Source organism: Corvus kubaryi, unplaced genomic scaffold (assembly GCF_017639235.1).
Source record: "Corvus kubaryi isolate FWS band 111438036 unplaced genomic scaffold, C.kubaryi_AGA036_p1.0 76, whole genome shotgun sequence".
Taxonomy (NCBI): Eukaryota; Metazoa; Chordata; class Aves; order Passeriformes; family Corvidae; genus Corvus; species Corvus kubaryi.
In genome coordinates, this window is record NW_024582063.1 from 10,898,415 (window position 1) to 10,914,203 (window position 15,789).

At 39.4% G+C, this 15,789-nt stretch overlaps 1 protein-coding gene across 2 annotated transcripts in view; it reads left to right on the forward strand.

Moving 5' to 3' along the window:
• EML4 (EMAP like 4) overlaps positions 1-15,789 on the forward strand; it is a 149,529-nt gene that overhangs the window by 32,227 nt on the left and 101,513 nt on the right. Inside the window, exon 1 of one of the 2 annotated variants that reach the window (XM_042051458.1) lies at positions 2,917-2,956. The exons of the other annotated variant lie outside the window; for it this stretch is intronic. Within the exon in view, the coding sequence (XP_041907392.1) occupies positions 2,932-2,956 (25 nt within the window). The 5' untranslated portion in view covers positions 2,917-2,931. Of the gene's footprint in view, positions 1-2,916; positions 2,957-15,789 lie in introns of those variants that run through there. 2 annotated transcript variants of the gene reach the window in all.

The following is a 15,789-nucleotide window of genomic DNA, read 5'->3' on the forward strand; positions in this document are numbered from 1 at the left end:
TGTGACCTCAGTGTGTGTCAGGGGTGATGGGACGAACATTCGTTTACTTCCTTTTAAAGAAGCAGACAATAAAAACAACGAACCTTGCCCCCTGCAACACACAGACAAACACAACGCCCAAATCAAATGCTTTGACTCGTATCTTGTTTGACTTGTGCTTGGGAAAATCATTAGGGACTGTTTGTCTTATGAATGTATGAGTATGTCTCTCCAACGTTTAAGAAGCTGCTCTGAGGCTGTAGCATCAATGGAGATGATGTGGGCTGTTATCTCTGTGAAAATAAACAGAATTAAAAAGGGATTGCTCTGGCTGGAAACTGAACTGCCTTAGCTGTTCAAGTGCTTCCAAGAACTGGTATCTGTTGGAGCCACAATGCCTTCATCTGCCCAATTCTGCCTGCTTTGCAGCCACTGCTGTCACCAGGGAAAAAACTTGCCAGGAGTTGAGATGTGCCCCATAGCGCATGAATTTCCATCTCAAATATGCAAATAAAAATCTGGGGGCTGAGCACAGTGTGGTGTACGAGAGTCAGTCCTGAAGTTGTCAAATACAAGTGTTGGCTTTTTTCTTCTCTTACTAAAGAGAAATGTAAGTTAGTTGAAATCAGGTTGAGCATGTTGTATTTCCTGGTCGCTCCTTGAGATTTCCATCTAATCTAGGGCAGATGGTAGCTGGTGGTTGTGTCTCCCTCCTGTGGCACAGGGAGTTCTGTAATTCATACCTGTGAAATAAACCTTTTTTTTAAATATTTGATGGTCAGGTTAAATCCTATTAGTAAGCATCAAATGCTATGAGATACTTTTTCAGATGGGCTTTAAACTTTATAATGCACTTAACAAGTATTCTTCTCTCATTCACTGTGTGTTACCGAGCACATCTGCAAAGCAGTTTACATGCCTATTGCATTTATAGTGGATTAGTGATGTTTTTTTTACCTAGAGGGGTATGTGTAAATCCTTGATGTGTGAATTGCTTCTGCAGATGTGTTCAAGTAGAAACCCCACACTTCAAAGTCTGTATGCAAAGTACTTGGGGCAAGGCGAGGCCCTGTGCCAAAGTGTTATCTCAATACATGTTTCTGAGGCTTGCGAAAGGAAGGGGCTTTAACTTGGACTTTTCTGCCTGGGGGAAGAAACCTGTCTTTTATTACTGTTTGCACTGAATTACGGGAGTTAATCATTGTTCACGTGTGTGTGTGCATTGAGAGACAGTGTGTTCACTGAAGGCAGTAAATCTAACAGGTCAAGTTGTTTTCTTCTGCTTGGTACTCTGTGAGATATTTAGTAATGATTTGCCCGTGTTAGGTGCTTTGAAAGCATTTTTAAATATAGCAATCACAGGTGAACAGTGTCTTAAGAAAATGCTCCTGTAATGTTTGGGTGGTGGTGCATTGTCTGAAGCACAGTAAAGCTGATGTATGGGTGTACATTCTGAAATATAGTTACATCTATCAAAGCATTAGACGTGACAGCTCATGCATTGGTCCAAGGCAAAAAGTCCCCAGGAATCACATAATTTTCTTCATTTTCACTAGGTATTCAGTTGACAATATTCAGTTTGTTGTAACTGAAGGATGCCAAGGCAGGTGAGTTAAAAGAAACTGCTGTTTTTAACCATTATGTTGTTAATACGTTAATAACCATTTTGTTAATATTATGCCCATAGTAGGAGTTTCCACACACCTAGTGACCTTCAGTGTGAGAATATGCTGTTTTCTGTCTAGTCCAGTGTCTTTTATCTAACCTCAGGCATCAGCAGCCTACTTCAAGAAGGGTGTAAGACCTCCCTGCCAGCCCAAAGTGGGATGATCTTCCTCCTCATTCTTAATGAAGTTGTTTTAACATCCTTAAGAAGGGTGCTTTGTATCTCTTCTAAAGCTCTTGTGTTTCTTTTCTTTATGCTCTCTGTGCCATGTCTGTTTTTAAAACTGGCTTTTCTTTGCGGTTTTTTTCTTTAAGCCTGTTTTTGTCAATGGTAATCTGAATGCATTTATTGCCCTCCTGAAAAGAATTAAGTGACATTTTTAGGAACGGTTGAAACCTTTGACATTACATTTTTTAGAAGTAAATGTTTTTATTAACATAAATACAGCAGTACTTGTAATTAAAGTGCTCTCGTGCTTTTAATTGTACTGATATTGCTTACATAGCCTTACACTAACAAATACAAAAATGCTTCTTTTGCAGTAGAGTTCTGAAGAAAAATAAGTCCCTGTTTAATATTTTTCTCTTAAAATGGTTTTGAAGGCAACATTTTCTTCTACCAAAGTCATTAAAACAAGATACATTTAATTTTGTTTTATTTTGCCAGAGTAATAAAAAGTAATTTTGGTTGTAATGAATGTTAAAAATTAGGTGTAATAGAGAATAATATGAGCCTATGAAATATTAATTGCCTTTTTTAAGGGTATTTTTGTTCATGTTTATGCATGGTCAGTTGGAAGGAAGTAAGCACTTTGTCTCCTGCTAAGTGTGGAAGGCTTTAAATATGTATTGCTTGGTGTTAACTTTTTTAAAGCATTACTTATGACTGACACATCCTGGTGTAGTTTACTCTTCCCGTTAGTGACCTTGAAAGCACGTCTGTGCAATAATTGCTTATTGCTGGAACAAAAGATAGTTCTGTCTATGATTTGTTTGAATTCAGGAAGCTGTGTTTGCCAAAGTAAAATCTTGGTGACGCAACTATGTCAGGTTTCAGCAGCCACACCTCTGCTGAGCAGTTTCAAGTTCTCAGTTTTAACCTTTGTTCATAGCCATATTCCTTTTCCAGCAAAACATCTGAGGTGGTTTGCTTCTGAGGTGGTTTGCTTTCTTCTTTTGCACTGAAGCTGTGCTAAGGAAATGCCAAGTTAGAAGGAAAAGCAGCAGCAAGTACTGTTGAGGTTTCCAGTCCTTTTGTGCTCAGGCGACTGGATAGTAGAAGAATAAATGGATTCTCTTCCTGATCACTGTGGTAAGGTTGATGCACAATATTCTCAGGTGTTGCATGGTATAGATGGTGTGGGTTTTGGAGAATAGGATTTCATAATGAGCTGTGCTTGATACCTGAAAAGGAATGCAAAACGCCATCACTGGGCTCCAGTTGCCTTCCACTGTGCAGGGATAGAAGATCCAATTAAATAGCTGCATCTTCCCTGCTGTAATGCAGTTTTCAGCCTGGCTCTGAGGTATTGCATTAATATTTGTCTTTGATATTCGTGTTTAATGCAAGAATACATTTCTAATGAGCCAAGCCGCTGAAAGTGCTCCCTCTAGGACTGTGTGAATATAGTTTTCACTGCTTTATGATGAGGATTTGCCTTTCTGTAATTATGGATTTGTAAGAATCCCTTCAAAATTAATAGGTTTTGGATAGCAATTACAGTTCTGAAGTGTATATTGCTGTTAATATGCTGAGTTTCTGAGTTGGTCCCTGTGCTGTACTGGCTGTGTACACTGACCTCTTCTCAGGACCGAGTCTCTGGCGAGTGTAACTTCTCACCATTAGCAAACTGCAAGCGAGCATTTAATTACAAATTAGCTGTTTTAACTGCTTTGGGGAAAAAAAAACCCAACAGAGTTTTGAAATTAAATCCTGAAGGATCAGCATTTCAAAAGCAGATCTGTCCATTTCTGCCTGGAGCCATCCATATTCATGTGCATGCATACACATGTGGCTTTTAATTATCTAGTACCAAAGTTTTGTACTGAGATTTCTGAAATTTGACTCTTGGATGCAAATTCCAATTCTTGTCAAGCTCCAAAGTGCTTTAGGCATCATGTTTGAATGTTTGCTGAGTGTAGAGGGCTGAAATCAAGAGTCATGGTCTTGGAGAGTATTCAGAGCTTTGTTAATACTTCTCTTCAGCCAGATATGATGCCAGGGTCAAATCTTTGTTTACAGCAGAAGTAAATGAAGCAGTCATTTTACAAATGACTTGTGAAGAAATGATAGTAGTAGCGTGTGGAGCCTCTCTAATCTGTTTGTTGCTGCGTTCAGCCGTGCCTCATCTTCGTCCTGCCTGATTTACTGCCAAATTATGGGACAACTCCCAAAGACCCTCACTAAAGCAGTTTGTAATCTCCTACCATGCTGAGTACAATGCCACATTCATCATCACAGCCCACTGTTTATGAGTTAAAATGGCCATGCAAAACTCATCAATTACGAAAACAGACTTTCTTTTCCCCCTCAACTTGCTAATACTCTGTTGTGTTTCTTGCTCTTCTGTGCCTGCTTTCTGACAGGACTTCCAGAGCTAATCAGCACCACTTCTTTCCTAAGTCTCTTGGAGGTGCTGGTGAAGGATTTAGGCATATTCTGTACCTTGAGAGACTAAACTGTACTTTCCACTAGGCACAAACAAGGAAAATGAACTTGCAAGCCCAGGTTTTTTTCATGGGCAGTGCTGTCCAACCAATTTGGTGGTCACCAAATACCAAAACTTTTTAATTTAAATTAAAGATTTTAATATGGTTACTAAAGTATTTAGTGTGGTTTTTCATTAGGGAAAAAAAAATTCATTTCCTCATTGAATGGATTTTCAGCCATTGATATATGCAGACTTGCCTGCAGCTATACAAATAGTCATCTGCTGTGTTCAGTGTGGTCAGAGCTTGCATCTGGCTAGGAGACTGAGTATGTGCAGATAGAATAGCTTCAGCTTTACTTGAAGTAAAGTTGTGATAGACACAAGATACCTGAGAGATCCAGATGCTCAAGAGTAGTTTCTCCTAAATGAAAAACAAAAGAAGACTGTGCGTGCCTCAGAAGAAGTTGGGGAATGTAATTCCATCAAGAATCAGGATAGTTGTTCAAGTGCTTGACACTTATTGAAAGTTTCCTAGAAAAAGGTTTTTTTCTTGTCTCTGTAATATGCAGGCCTCAAATTGAAATGAATTTTAAAAAGCTTGCTGGAACAGGCAGTAAAAAGAGGAGGTATACAGCAGCTGTTATAGATGAAAAAGCTCTTTTAGCTTCCAGGATTGACTAACTGTTGCCTTCCCCTTGGGCCACAAAGTAAGTGGTGAATGCTAAAGTAATGTGAAAATGGGACGGTAAAAGACTTGGAGAAAACATGAAATAATCTAATTTAAGAATGTTTTAATTGAGCCTTGGTTTTCTGGCTGCATTTAGATATAAGTGATATCCATTCACTTGGTATGTGATAACCTCTGTGAAAGGGCTGGGGTATGCAGTGGGTTTTTTTGCTTTGTTAGGAAATATGTAAAATTAAGAGTGTTGATAATTGAGTACTTGAAGTTATTCTGTGCAGAGATGAACCTTTTACTTGACGACAGATTTACGTGATATTCACAGCTCATAAATCATTCTTGCATTGCCTCCCTGCTAGACTATTGGCAGTAGAATGCATTTCTCAAAATATGCCTGTTTTCAATTAGCTCAAGGAAAATTCTCTAGTTACCGAAAGAACATCCATCTCTATTACCTGTCCCAGGAATTAACACCCAAATACATTTGCATGAAGATTACCAAAGCTTACTGTGTGTAAGCAGTGATTAAGGCTGATTTTTAAATAGGAGAGGATAGGAAGATTTAACCCAACTGCCTTTGAAATGTTTCTAATCCTGAAATTCAGAGTTGTGATTGGTTGTGAAACAGCTCCTCAGAAATGGAGAAGTGCAGCACACAGCATATTGGGCTTGGAAGGGAGGAGGATTTGAGAGAGCCAGTGTGGTGTGAGCTAGAGCTGGTCGGGCTCTGTTTCAGGGAGTAATGGGAAGGCAGATGCTGCTTCACTCACCCAACTTGCTCTGCTTCACAGAACCCTGCAAAACACAGTTTGTTCTGTGCTCTCACGGTATTTCTTGCAGGGTGAGTTCCATCTCTCCTGCATCGACTTTGTTCTCTTAACTGAAGAAAAGGCAAGGGACACTGCCAACTTTCACAAAAAGCTTATTTTCTTCCCAGGAGGATTGAAATAGTTTTAGTCTGTGACTTTCTGTATTGAAAACCAGATTTGTGTGAACTGGCATACTTGGAATGAACAATGTCTCATTATTGTGGTTGATCCAAAATCCCTTTTTGAAGGCAGAATGGGTGATCTTGATTTGTGTGAGGTTGCCAAAGTAAATGTCACTTGAAGTCATTGGCTTGCACTTCGCTGGAACAATATACCTGGCTTTTAAATAAAGCTTTTCTTCACTGCCTGATCGTGGGTGAAGAGCTAATTTATTCTGTTTTGCTGCTAGTGAACGGGATTTCTAAGGTATGAGTTAATTAGAACAACTATTTTCTGTTTTTCCTGGGAAAGGAGCGTTTACTTCAGCAAGTACATTTCAATGTGTGAAATGGCAAAGAGACAATGTTTCTAGGAGCATCTTGTCAGCTCCTCTGGTGGGGAGGGCAGGTTGCTTGAGAGCACACGTGTGTATACATTTGGAGGAGTCTGTGTGAGTGTGTCTGCTGCTTCTACAGGGTGAACATTTCCCTGAGTCAGTATTGTTCCATGTGTCTAGATTAAAATGATGCTGGTGTGTGTTTGGGCTGCTAGGGCAATGCTAAGCATCTAATAATTTAAGTAGTCACCTTTTCATCGTGGTCAAGAGGATTGGGTCGTTTTACAAAGTGTGTACAAGGAGAAAAAGGTACTCTGTGGCATTGGGACTGTGACACATTGTTCTGCTACTTGTGATGCGTTGAGGCTTGGTGCTTGGGCGCACAAAAGACAATGCTAAGGAAGTGCTTTATGCATACTCTATACTGGGAATTCTTGACATTTTTGTTAATAGCATGTAAGTCTGTGTTTATGAGACCTGAAAAAACACTTTAGAGATCTTCACAGTTTGTGGCTGTGTCAGTACAAAACTGGGCTTTTGTTAAAGACCTAGTGCACAGTTCTGAAGTGGCTGATGGGTGTCATGTCTGGAAGTGCTCAACAGGAGGATCTGTTCTGATCAATATACCTGCTCAAGGGATCTTTGTCTGCTGGCATTACATGTGTCAAGATGCAAAATATTCTTCCGTAAAATTTAAAAAAAAACTTGACTGTGGGTTGAATTTAGTATTTGGAGGAACAGCATCTTTTTATCATATTTTTTTACCTGCAAGGTGAGGATGGGAGAGAGGGAGGAAAGCCTTGGCCGTGGTAAGCTGACCTGTGTAGGTTGTGAGTCAAGGGGTAGCAAGTACAATTTTGTCCCCTGTTTTTAAATTTTTTTGTTTAATTTATCTGTGGTCTCAGGCTTTTGAAGGCTCAAGCAGGCTAATGCCCAGTTTTTATGAATTCATGTGCTAGATTCCTTTCTCTTTCCTATAGGGCTTCTGGAAAATGTCATTTCTCCTTTACTTGCATAATAAATAAAATAAAAAAAAAGGAACAGATAATTTATTACTTTACTATATGTTCTGTGCTTTAGTAAGAATAGTATGCTTCCCTTTTACAAATGTTTTTACCCTCTTGAATGTTGCATCCCATGATGTAACTTTTCATTTGAAAATCTTGAACTTCCAAAAACCCACAAGTTGAGGCAGAATAGGAAGAGAGTATTTTAAAGTGAGACATTGTTTGGTTCTTTATAATAATACATATGAAATATATATAATACACATATAAAATGTGTATATATTATATATATATAGATGTATGTAAGTGTATATATTTATTTTAAAAGATAAATATTTATATACACGATTGTTTTGCCAGCTTACTTCAGTAACAATTAAGAATGCTTTTTACTGGTGTTAAACCATTTTTGTAAAATTTGAAGAGAAGGAGCGTGAGGTTTGCCTCTAGCTTTGAGGAAGCCATGGTAGGGAACAGAGGTGCACAAGGAAGAAGGGAACACCACCATCAAACACAAACACATGGTGCCATTTGGTTCACCAGGTTGTTGTAGTGCCAGTGGTCAAATCTGCTTCAATTTCAGTAATAGTGTTAGAGTTGAGGCTAAAAACTGAGATCCTGCTCTTTTTGGAGTTTTACCCTTGATTTCTAGGGAGGAGAATGGGGGAACTCCTGAAATAGTTGTTATGTCTCAATGTTTTGTTGCTGTCAGAAGTATTTTCGAGAAGAATTTCTTTTGAGGGTTTGCTGTGTTATCACCACAGCCCTAAATGAAAGTTGCTTAGGATGGGTGTTATTCTGAAATGCTACACAGGGTCATGAGAGATAGGCAAAGCTAGCATAATGCTTTGGGTTGCTTTTCAGGCACAGGTGATGCTCTTGAAAAAGCTCCTTTTTCTATGCCTTCCAGGGAATGATTTTTGAATTTAAACATCCTGTCTCTTCAGGTTGTTTGGATAGAGCTTGCACAAGCATGAGGAGGAGAGAATTGATGCTTTATGCATGAGGAAGCATTCTGTTTAGCATAGTCAGACTAGTATGTGCCAAATACAGAAAAGCAGGAAACTGCTCTCACTTCTTGAGGGCTTATGTATTTAAGAACAGGGGGAGGTGAATAAAAGGAAAGAAAAAAATCTTGATTCCCCCCCGCCCCCCAGTCCTGACTGATAGAATCTCTGTTGTGTACATAATTTGTGAAAAGGAAATAATCCTAGTGGACTATTGGGTCATTGGTTTATGGGCCTGGCTCCAGGAAACCTTGAAGAGAATAATTTAGTTAAAACGATGACACTAATCATACTGAGAGGGAGGTGCTCAGCAGCTTCACTAATAGGGTGTTGACTCTTTTGTCAATACTGTCTCCCAAGTCCACTGACTGGGGGCTTCCTGGTGTTACTTGACTTTCCCAGGTGGCCCATGAGAGCTCTGACTGACCTTTCTTTTTGTCTGCTTGGGCTGTATTTGCCGGGAGCCAAGGACCTGTGCATCCCCCAGGGCTCAGGCTGGAAGGCAGAGGATCCTCTGTGAGGTTTCTGGATTTGAGGTGGTGCTTTCTGCAACTTAATTTCCTTAACCTGCCAAATCCATCAGTTGAAGGATGCTTCGTTATGTTTGTGGAAGAAATGGTGGGAACCCTGGCTTAGAGTGAGTTTGGATGTCACTGATACTTAAACAGTGGTGGTAATAAATCCCATGTTTAGCCCCTTGACTTCAAACAAAATTTATATATCAGTTTTCTGTGAAAATTTTCAGAGTATCAACTGAATTTTTCTTCTTTTCCTACAGCTATGTGAAACCAACAGCTTTGTTCAGGATGAGTTTTTTTGGGGGACAGGGGGACTGGGGCTTGTGTAATTGCCTACATGTAATCCTCAAACAAAATTACCTTATCGTAGGATATTTTCAAAGCTGGTTTATAGCAGACAGAACATGTTAACATGCTCTCCAAAACAGCCACATGCTCCTTTGAAGAAAGAAAAGAAAGTAAAGGACAAAGTTGGTGTTAGCAGGACCAACTGCTTTCTTATAAGGCAGAGAAAGCTGGTTAGAGAAAAATATTAAATGCTCTGAAGAGTTTTGATTAGGTTGTATGTTGTCCTTATTTATGCTTTTCCTAATAAAAAATCAGCAAAGTAGCACCACTGCTGTGCAAGTAAAGTTCTGTGAAACATTTATAGTGCTTCTACTAAAAGGCAAGAAAAAAAACCCAACTAATTCCTGCAGATAGAATATCTTGATGTATTTTTTAAGCTGTGTGTCCTACACAACTACTTTTCTTTGTGTCTTTGCTTAGAAATGTGACAGAGGTAGATGACCTGCAAACAGCAACACTTGAAATAAACTGAAATGTAAGAAGATGTTAACTCTAGGACTGTAGTTTCAGGTTCTTATATGCACACACTATCTTTTCTTATATACCAGTCTTGCCAGAGCTGTTCAGAGAAGTTTAGACCTCATCATTCATACATAGTAAAGAATAAGAAATTTTTTTTTACAGTTAAAATAGGCTTTATATAACTTTCGCCCTTTCACTTAGCTTTTTTTTTTAATTGACTATGAACTCACTGTTTAGCGGGGATAAAAATCATAATCAGTTGTTCAAATCGAGAGCACTTTCCTCCTTTCATAGCTCATCTTGCTGCTTTACATTTGGGAGTAGGCTGCTGCTTCTTAAACGGGGTGTGTTAGCCAGCTGGAGAAGGTAACTTTTTTCAAAGGTAGTTGCTCCAAAACATTATAGGTTATGGCAAGCTGATCTTGTGTTTAAAAAAAAAAAGAAAGGCAAAGAGAGGCTGCAGAAGGGGGGTTGGGGGAAAGATGGCTGGTTTGCCAGAATAATGTCGTGCTTTCAAGTAATGGGAGAGACTTGAGGTATGATACATGCACAGGAATATGTAAATTTGCTGAAAACAAATTATTTTGGGCATGCACATGATTTCTGTTGAAGTATCATGAAGATACCCTATTTAGGTTTTAATGCCTTCCTTACCCAGAATATTAAAGCAAGTAACAGCATATGTGCATATCCTAACAATTTAATGATTAAAAATGAATTTTAAATGGTACTGTATTTTGTATTACAGCCAATGCAGGCAGTCCTGTTTGCTGGATGCCTTGCAAACTTGGGAAGAGAACAAAAGGCATCATGAGGCATTTCTAATCAAAGGAATCCAAAAGATGTGTACATTTTGTTGGTATTCCAGGAGACAGTTAAACAAGCTGAAGGATGTTGCCAGTAAAATGGGATTGAAGTTCACTTTCCAACATTAGAGTGTGTGTTTGTGAGCTCTTAGATTGTGTGAGCCTGTTCTCCAGTGGGGTAAGCTGGAGGGAATTTCAGTTTAATTTTGGAAATTTATTTGAGTTTGAAAGCAAAACCTAAATAAACATTTCCGTTTTCTTTTAACACTGAGATTTTTAGCAGTGGGGAACTTCTTGTCAAAATGCTTAGTGCATACCTTGTAATGGAAATTGTGGGAGAATGTGAATAGAACAGAAATAGACCCAGCGTTTATCTGATAGTTCAACAAAAAGTAAATATTGAGATTTGTTTCTTCTCTTGTAATGGACTATTAAAGTACAGCTGACTTGGGAATGGAGGGCTGAAGAGGACCATTTCCCCAAACAATCGTGTAAAAAAGAAATTTAAATCTAGATGGGCCTGTTGCTCCCATTCCCCGTGTGTTCTAACACATTTAAAGCTTTTATGAAATGACAAAGCGTGAATAAAGCATAGCTTGCCCTAGGGAGGCAGCAGAGAAGTTCAGAGACATTTTTCCTACATCTCTATTACAGCAGGGAATGTACTAAATGTAAATGCCAGGCTGAGTGGGGGAACACACCATACCTAAGCTACAGAAGTCCCACCCAGGAAAAATTCACTCAAACTGTAGTGAATATATAAATGAGGTGCTGTGCAGACCCTGCTGAAGTTTGTCTTCAAGTCTGTTGAAGTACAGCTTCCCAGTCCAGATGGAGTAATACCTCAAGCTTTGGGGCAGTGGGAGCCCTTTCAGCAGCCGGTGCTTCCCCCCACGCCCAGAACAAGCCTTCCTTTTCCTACGAGGTCCATCCTGCCTTACATAAACATACCTACAGAGCTCTGTTGCTTTCAGCACTTAATTGCTTAGCTGGAGAATCCCAAGTGCTTTAGCTTCCCTTATAAAACCGGGTTTTTTTTCTGTGTTCTGTCTTCTGAGTTGTCTTCTCTGCATCAATTTCAGTTAAATTGGTTTCAGGAAAGGCAGGTGGTTTGGTTTTGCTTTGCTTTTGACTTGGTAGCCACAACTATGTCTATAAAACTACAACTAGTGGTTTGCCAACACCTTGTATAACTGGTCATTCTGGTTTTCTGGTGAAAACACCCATTTATTATGAGTGTGTAGAACTACTGCAAAGCATCAGTCTCAAACAGCAGTTGATGCTCTGATGGCTCCCTTCTCCCCTTCACCTCCTGTTACTGGGTCATAGCAGAAGTTACTATTCAGAGTTGCCTTTCACTTTGTATGTTTAAATTTCATTGCATTGCTGTTGCCCCAGGTAGCCCAAAAGACTGTCCAGCTTCTGAGAGATCCCTTTGGGAACAGCTAATTCTCCAAACTTTGGTCTCCCAGAATTTGTTACTATGTTCCTGCTTTTTTCATATGGTCACTATGTGTGTAACTATGTATAACCCTGATGTCACAAAACCTAAGGAACACACATCTTCTCTTCATTTGGGTTTCTTACCTGTCTGTTGCCTGTCTTTAAGCCAGTGCTTTGTTCATCTTTAAGATGTTTTATGTCTATATCATAAATACTACTGTTTATCACATCAGTTCTTTTTTAATTCTGGATTAAGCTCACTGGTGTAAGTTCTTTGGTTCCTTTTTTGAGGAACAAATTACTCAGGTAGAATCAAATCTGCCTTGTCTTCATTTCACTGCTCAATTACATTACTCTGATTTCTTTTGTTCAGATCTTGTATTATCAAGGTCATGGTTTTGCACTTGTAGCACCAAGTTTGCTCTTCCTTCTCTCCCAGACTACTTCCTTTCCCCCTCGCTCTTGTAGTGATTTTTGGCATATCTGTCACTGTTGCAAGTGCCAGTTATTTCAGTGGAATGGAGATTATCCAGATCCCCTTATTTCTTTATTCGTAAATGGTCTAATTTTGTTTCCACACTGTATGTGGCAATAACCATTACCCTATCCTCATTTTCAGTGTGTCATTTGGTCATCTTTATTGAAATAGAAGGCAAAATATTTTCTTTGGTGTCTGTTCCTGCTTGTTTTTTTCCTAAATAATCTCTTACACCTCGGTGTGTAGTAGTTGTGTTTCTCCCCCTTCTTTGAAGCTGCAGTGTGTAGTAACAGCGATGCCCCAGTATTTCTTCTGCATGTTTCAGCTCAAGCAGGCTCCCAGTTGGTTTTACTCTTCTGTTGGTGCCTTGTAACCTCCAAAGCATGCTTTTCGTTCTTGAATGTTTTTTCACTTATGGAAAAAAATTGTTCCGTGTTTATTTTTAGCATCACAGGTCAGGTTTTTATTCATCCAGGTAGTCTGGGTTTCTCAACAGATTTGTTCCTTAGCTTGGAAAAGAAACTGAATATCCTCTGCCGGACTGTTTGATGATGTCTCTTGGAAGTGATCAGGAATGGTCAGGATTGGGTTGTGATTGCATGAGCTGCTGGTTGTCTCTGCTGTCCAACAGCGTGAACTGGCTGCGACAGCATCCCTATTGACCTGTGACTGACCATGACCATTGACCAAAGGAATCCTTCAGCTCTTATGTCCGTGTCATTGCCATCATTCGTGTTTGTTTGGGTTTTTTAAAAAATGAAGTATGTTAGTTTCTCAGTTCACCCTTCCCTTTGACATTTTATGAGAGAGAATCTGTGGACCACAGTTGTGAATCTCTGTAGGATCCCAGTTGCTCTCCAAAGTGATAATTGACAGAAGTCTGTTATGTTTCAGTATTTCTCTTCCTTTCTTTCTTTCTCCTCCCTCGTCCACTACCCTACCTGGCAATTTTGGCCTTTGTGTGTAAGTATTGGCTGCCTCTCAAAGGTTATGTTTCTCTTAACCTACTTCTTGTGTTTCATAATGTGGCAGAGACTTGTTTTCTTGTGAGACTAATGCTTTTTATTTCAAGTCTCTTAATTGTCAGCTGTGGCAGGACAGTCTGGTGCTAGCATGTGGAAAACAATGCATCATGCAAGAGAAATGTGTGGCCAGATTATTTGTGTGTGTGTGTGTGTGTTTATGAAAAACAACCTTTTCTGCAGGAGACTGTTACTTCAGGACTGAAGACTGCGTGGGAGAGCTGAAATTGCTGGAAACATGTTTATAGGGGAAATTCTGGCAGGTTTTTAACTGCCATATGAGAAATGTGACCGTCTAAAAGCAAGAAGTTGTACGAGTCTTTTTCCAGATGTGATCCCTTTACCTTTAATTGCAATTTTAGGATTTGAGAAGGTTTAGGAATGGAAAGACTGATATAAAATGTCTGATGACACCAGTTACTGACTCTGGTTGTTTTCTAATTCTGTGTGCACCGTAATGCATCTGCTTGAAGGTGCTTGTGCTGTATAGGCAAGTGTTCATGGTTCCTCACTGTAAGAGTGGGATGACAGACATTAATGGTGATGTGAAACTGTGTAAGCTTTGCATGGTTCCTCCCTCCAAAAGAGGGATGATAAATGTTAATGGTGATGGGAAACCGTGTAAGCTTTGAATAGTTAAATTTTAATTGTATATCTGGATCTGCTACAGATACTGTACTGTTGAGAGTGCTCCCTTCAATTAATTGCCCAGACCATCTTCCATGCTTGGTGGGTTTTTGTGGCTTTGTTCTGTGTGTTTGTTTTCTTTTCCCCCTTTTCTCATGCTTTTTCCCCCATTTCCCCCCCTTTTTGTTTTTTTTCCTCTCTAATTTTTGTTTGGGTTTTTTTTGTTTAGCTTTTCTTAAGCTCCAGAAGGGGAAGACATCGCCAGGTCTGCTGGTTATGGGTCTGTAGGTGGGGTTGTGCAGAGGGTTGGGGGATTTTTCTGCTTGATTTTTTTTTTTTTTAATTCTTCCGAGTTAATGGTGAGGAGAGGTGGGCAGAGGGAAAGCATTAGCAAGTAGTGATGCCTGGCAAGGGTTGATTACATTTGAAATAACTAGTTGGGATTTGTGTTGTTTAGTTTTCAATGAGAAGGAAGAGGAAGTGGGACGCATCCTGTCTAGCAAATTCTTTTAATGCTCCACGATTTATCTTTGCAACCCGTGCAATGAGACTCTTCAGATTATTTTGTATGTGAAAAATGTTCAGAAAAATGTTCAGTCAGCTGTTGAGACTTCTGCCTCATACTGTCTGTAGACTTAAGTATTCAAGTAGCCCCAGACATGTTGTTGCTGCTGCTCCCTTAAGAGGTGAGCGTGTATTTAATGTCAATGTAATATCCCTATGCCAGAGAAAGGATCTCAAAAGTTTTGAATCCAAAACCAACTCGTTAATAAATACCATTTTGTCGTCTCACCTGACACAGTAATTCCTTTCCTTTATGGTCACTGAATAGTGAGGCACCCTCTGCCTTGGTGTTGCTTTGTCCTCTATGACCCTCAGTGAGCTGCTCTGAGGGGCCAGGTCAGTGCTTGGCTCTGTGGGTCACAGGTGCAGCTTTGCACACAGACAATCAATCTTCAAGGCCACTTTTTGGTCCTGTGTGCAGTTGGGATCTTGTTTGCTCCTATCACCAAGGAAGCTGCTTAACCCCACCAGCAGGCTGGTTGTAAGATGAGTTCATGTTGAGATCCAGGGAGTATTGTGATCAGCTCTTGTTTTGTCAAGAAAGGGAGCCTTTAGCCCTTCTTTGGAGAAGCGCACATCTTGTTGGGTTCTATTATTTACCACTTGACAAAAGAAGGGTTAGTTTCCCGATCTTTCAACTCTGTTTTTGGACTAAGGAAGAGAGAGAAAAGCAAGAAATAATGATTTGAAATAAATTTTTAATCTTTGCTGTTCCAGGGGTAGGTTTCATTTTTGTCAAGGTGCTTTTGGAGAGTGAAATGAAGAATACATTTTAAATCTATTTCTTTCTGTCCTTTTGATGTGCAGATGGGACTGGAACTGTGTGTGTTGCAAAAAATCCTGGACTAAGGTTATTTGTTTCTAGGCAGAAATACTAAGAGAAACTTACTAGATTAAAAAATTAGGAAATATCATTTCACAATACATCTAAGCACCTCTTTTAGCATAGTAAGTGCCTCAAAACAGTCCCTGTCATCAACAATTCATGCTTTAAATAGGCAAGAAAAGCAAAAACAGGATAAAAGGAAATATTTAAAGGAAATAAAGGTATTTTGTTGGCCATCTGTTCCCCCTTTTTGCTAACATCAGTTTTATTTCCTGCTTGGTCCTTAGTGTCAAACATCTAATATTATACCTTCTGTATTCCCAAACCTGTGGAATTAGCACCTTTGTGCATGATGTCAAAGAGGAGCAAACCGTTTTAGTGTCATTATTTAAAGGCAAT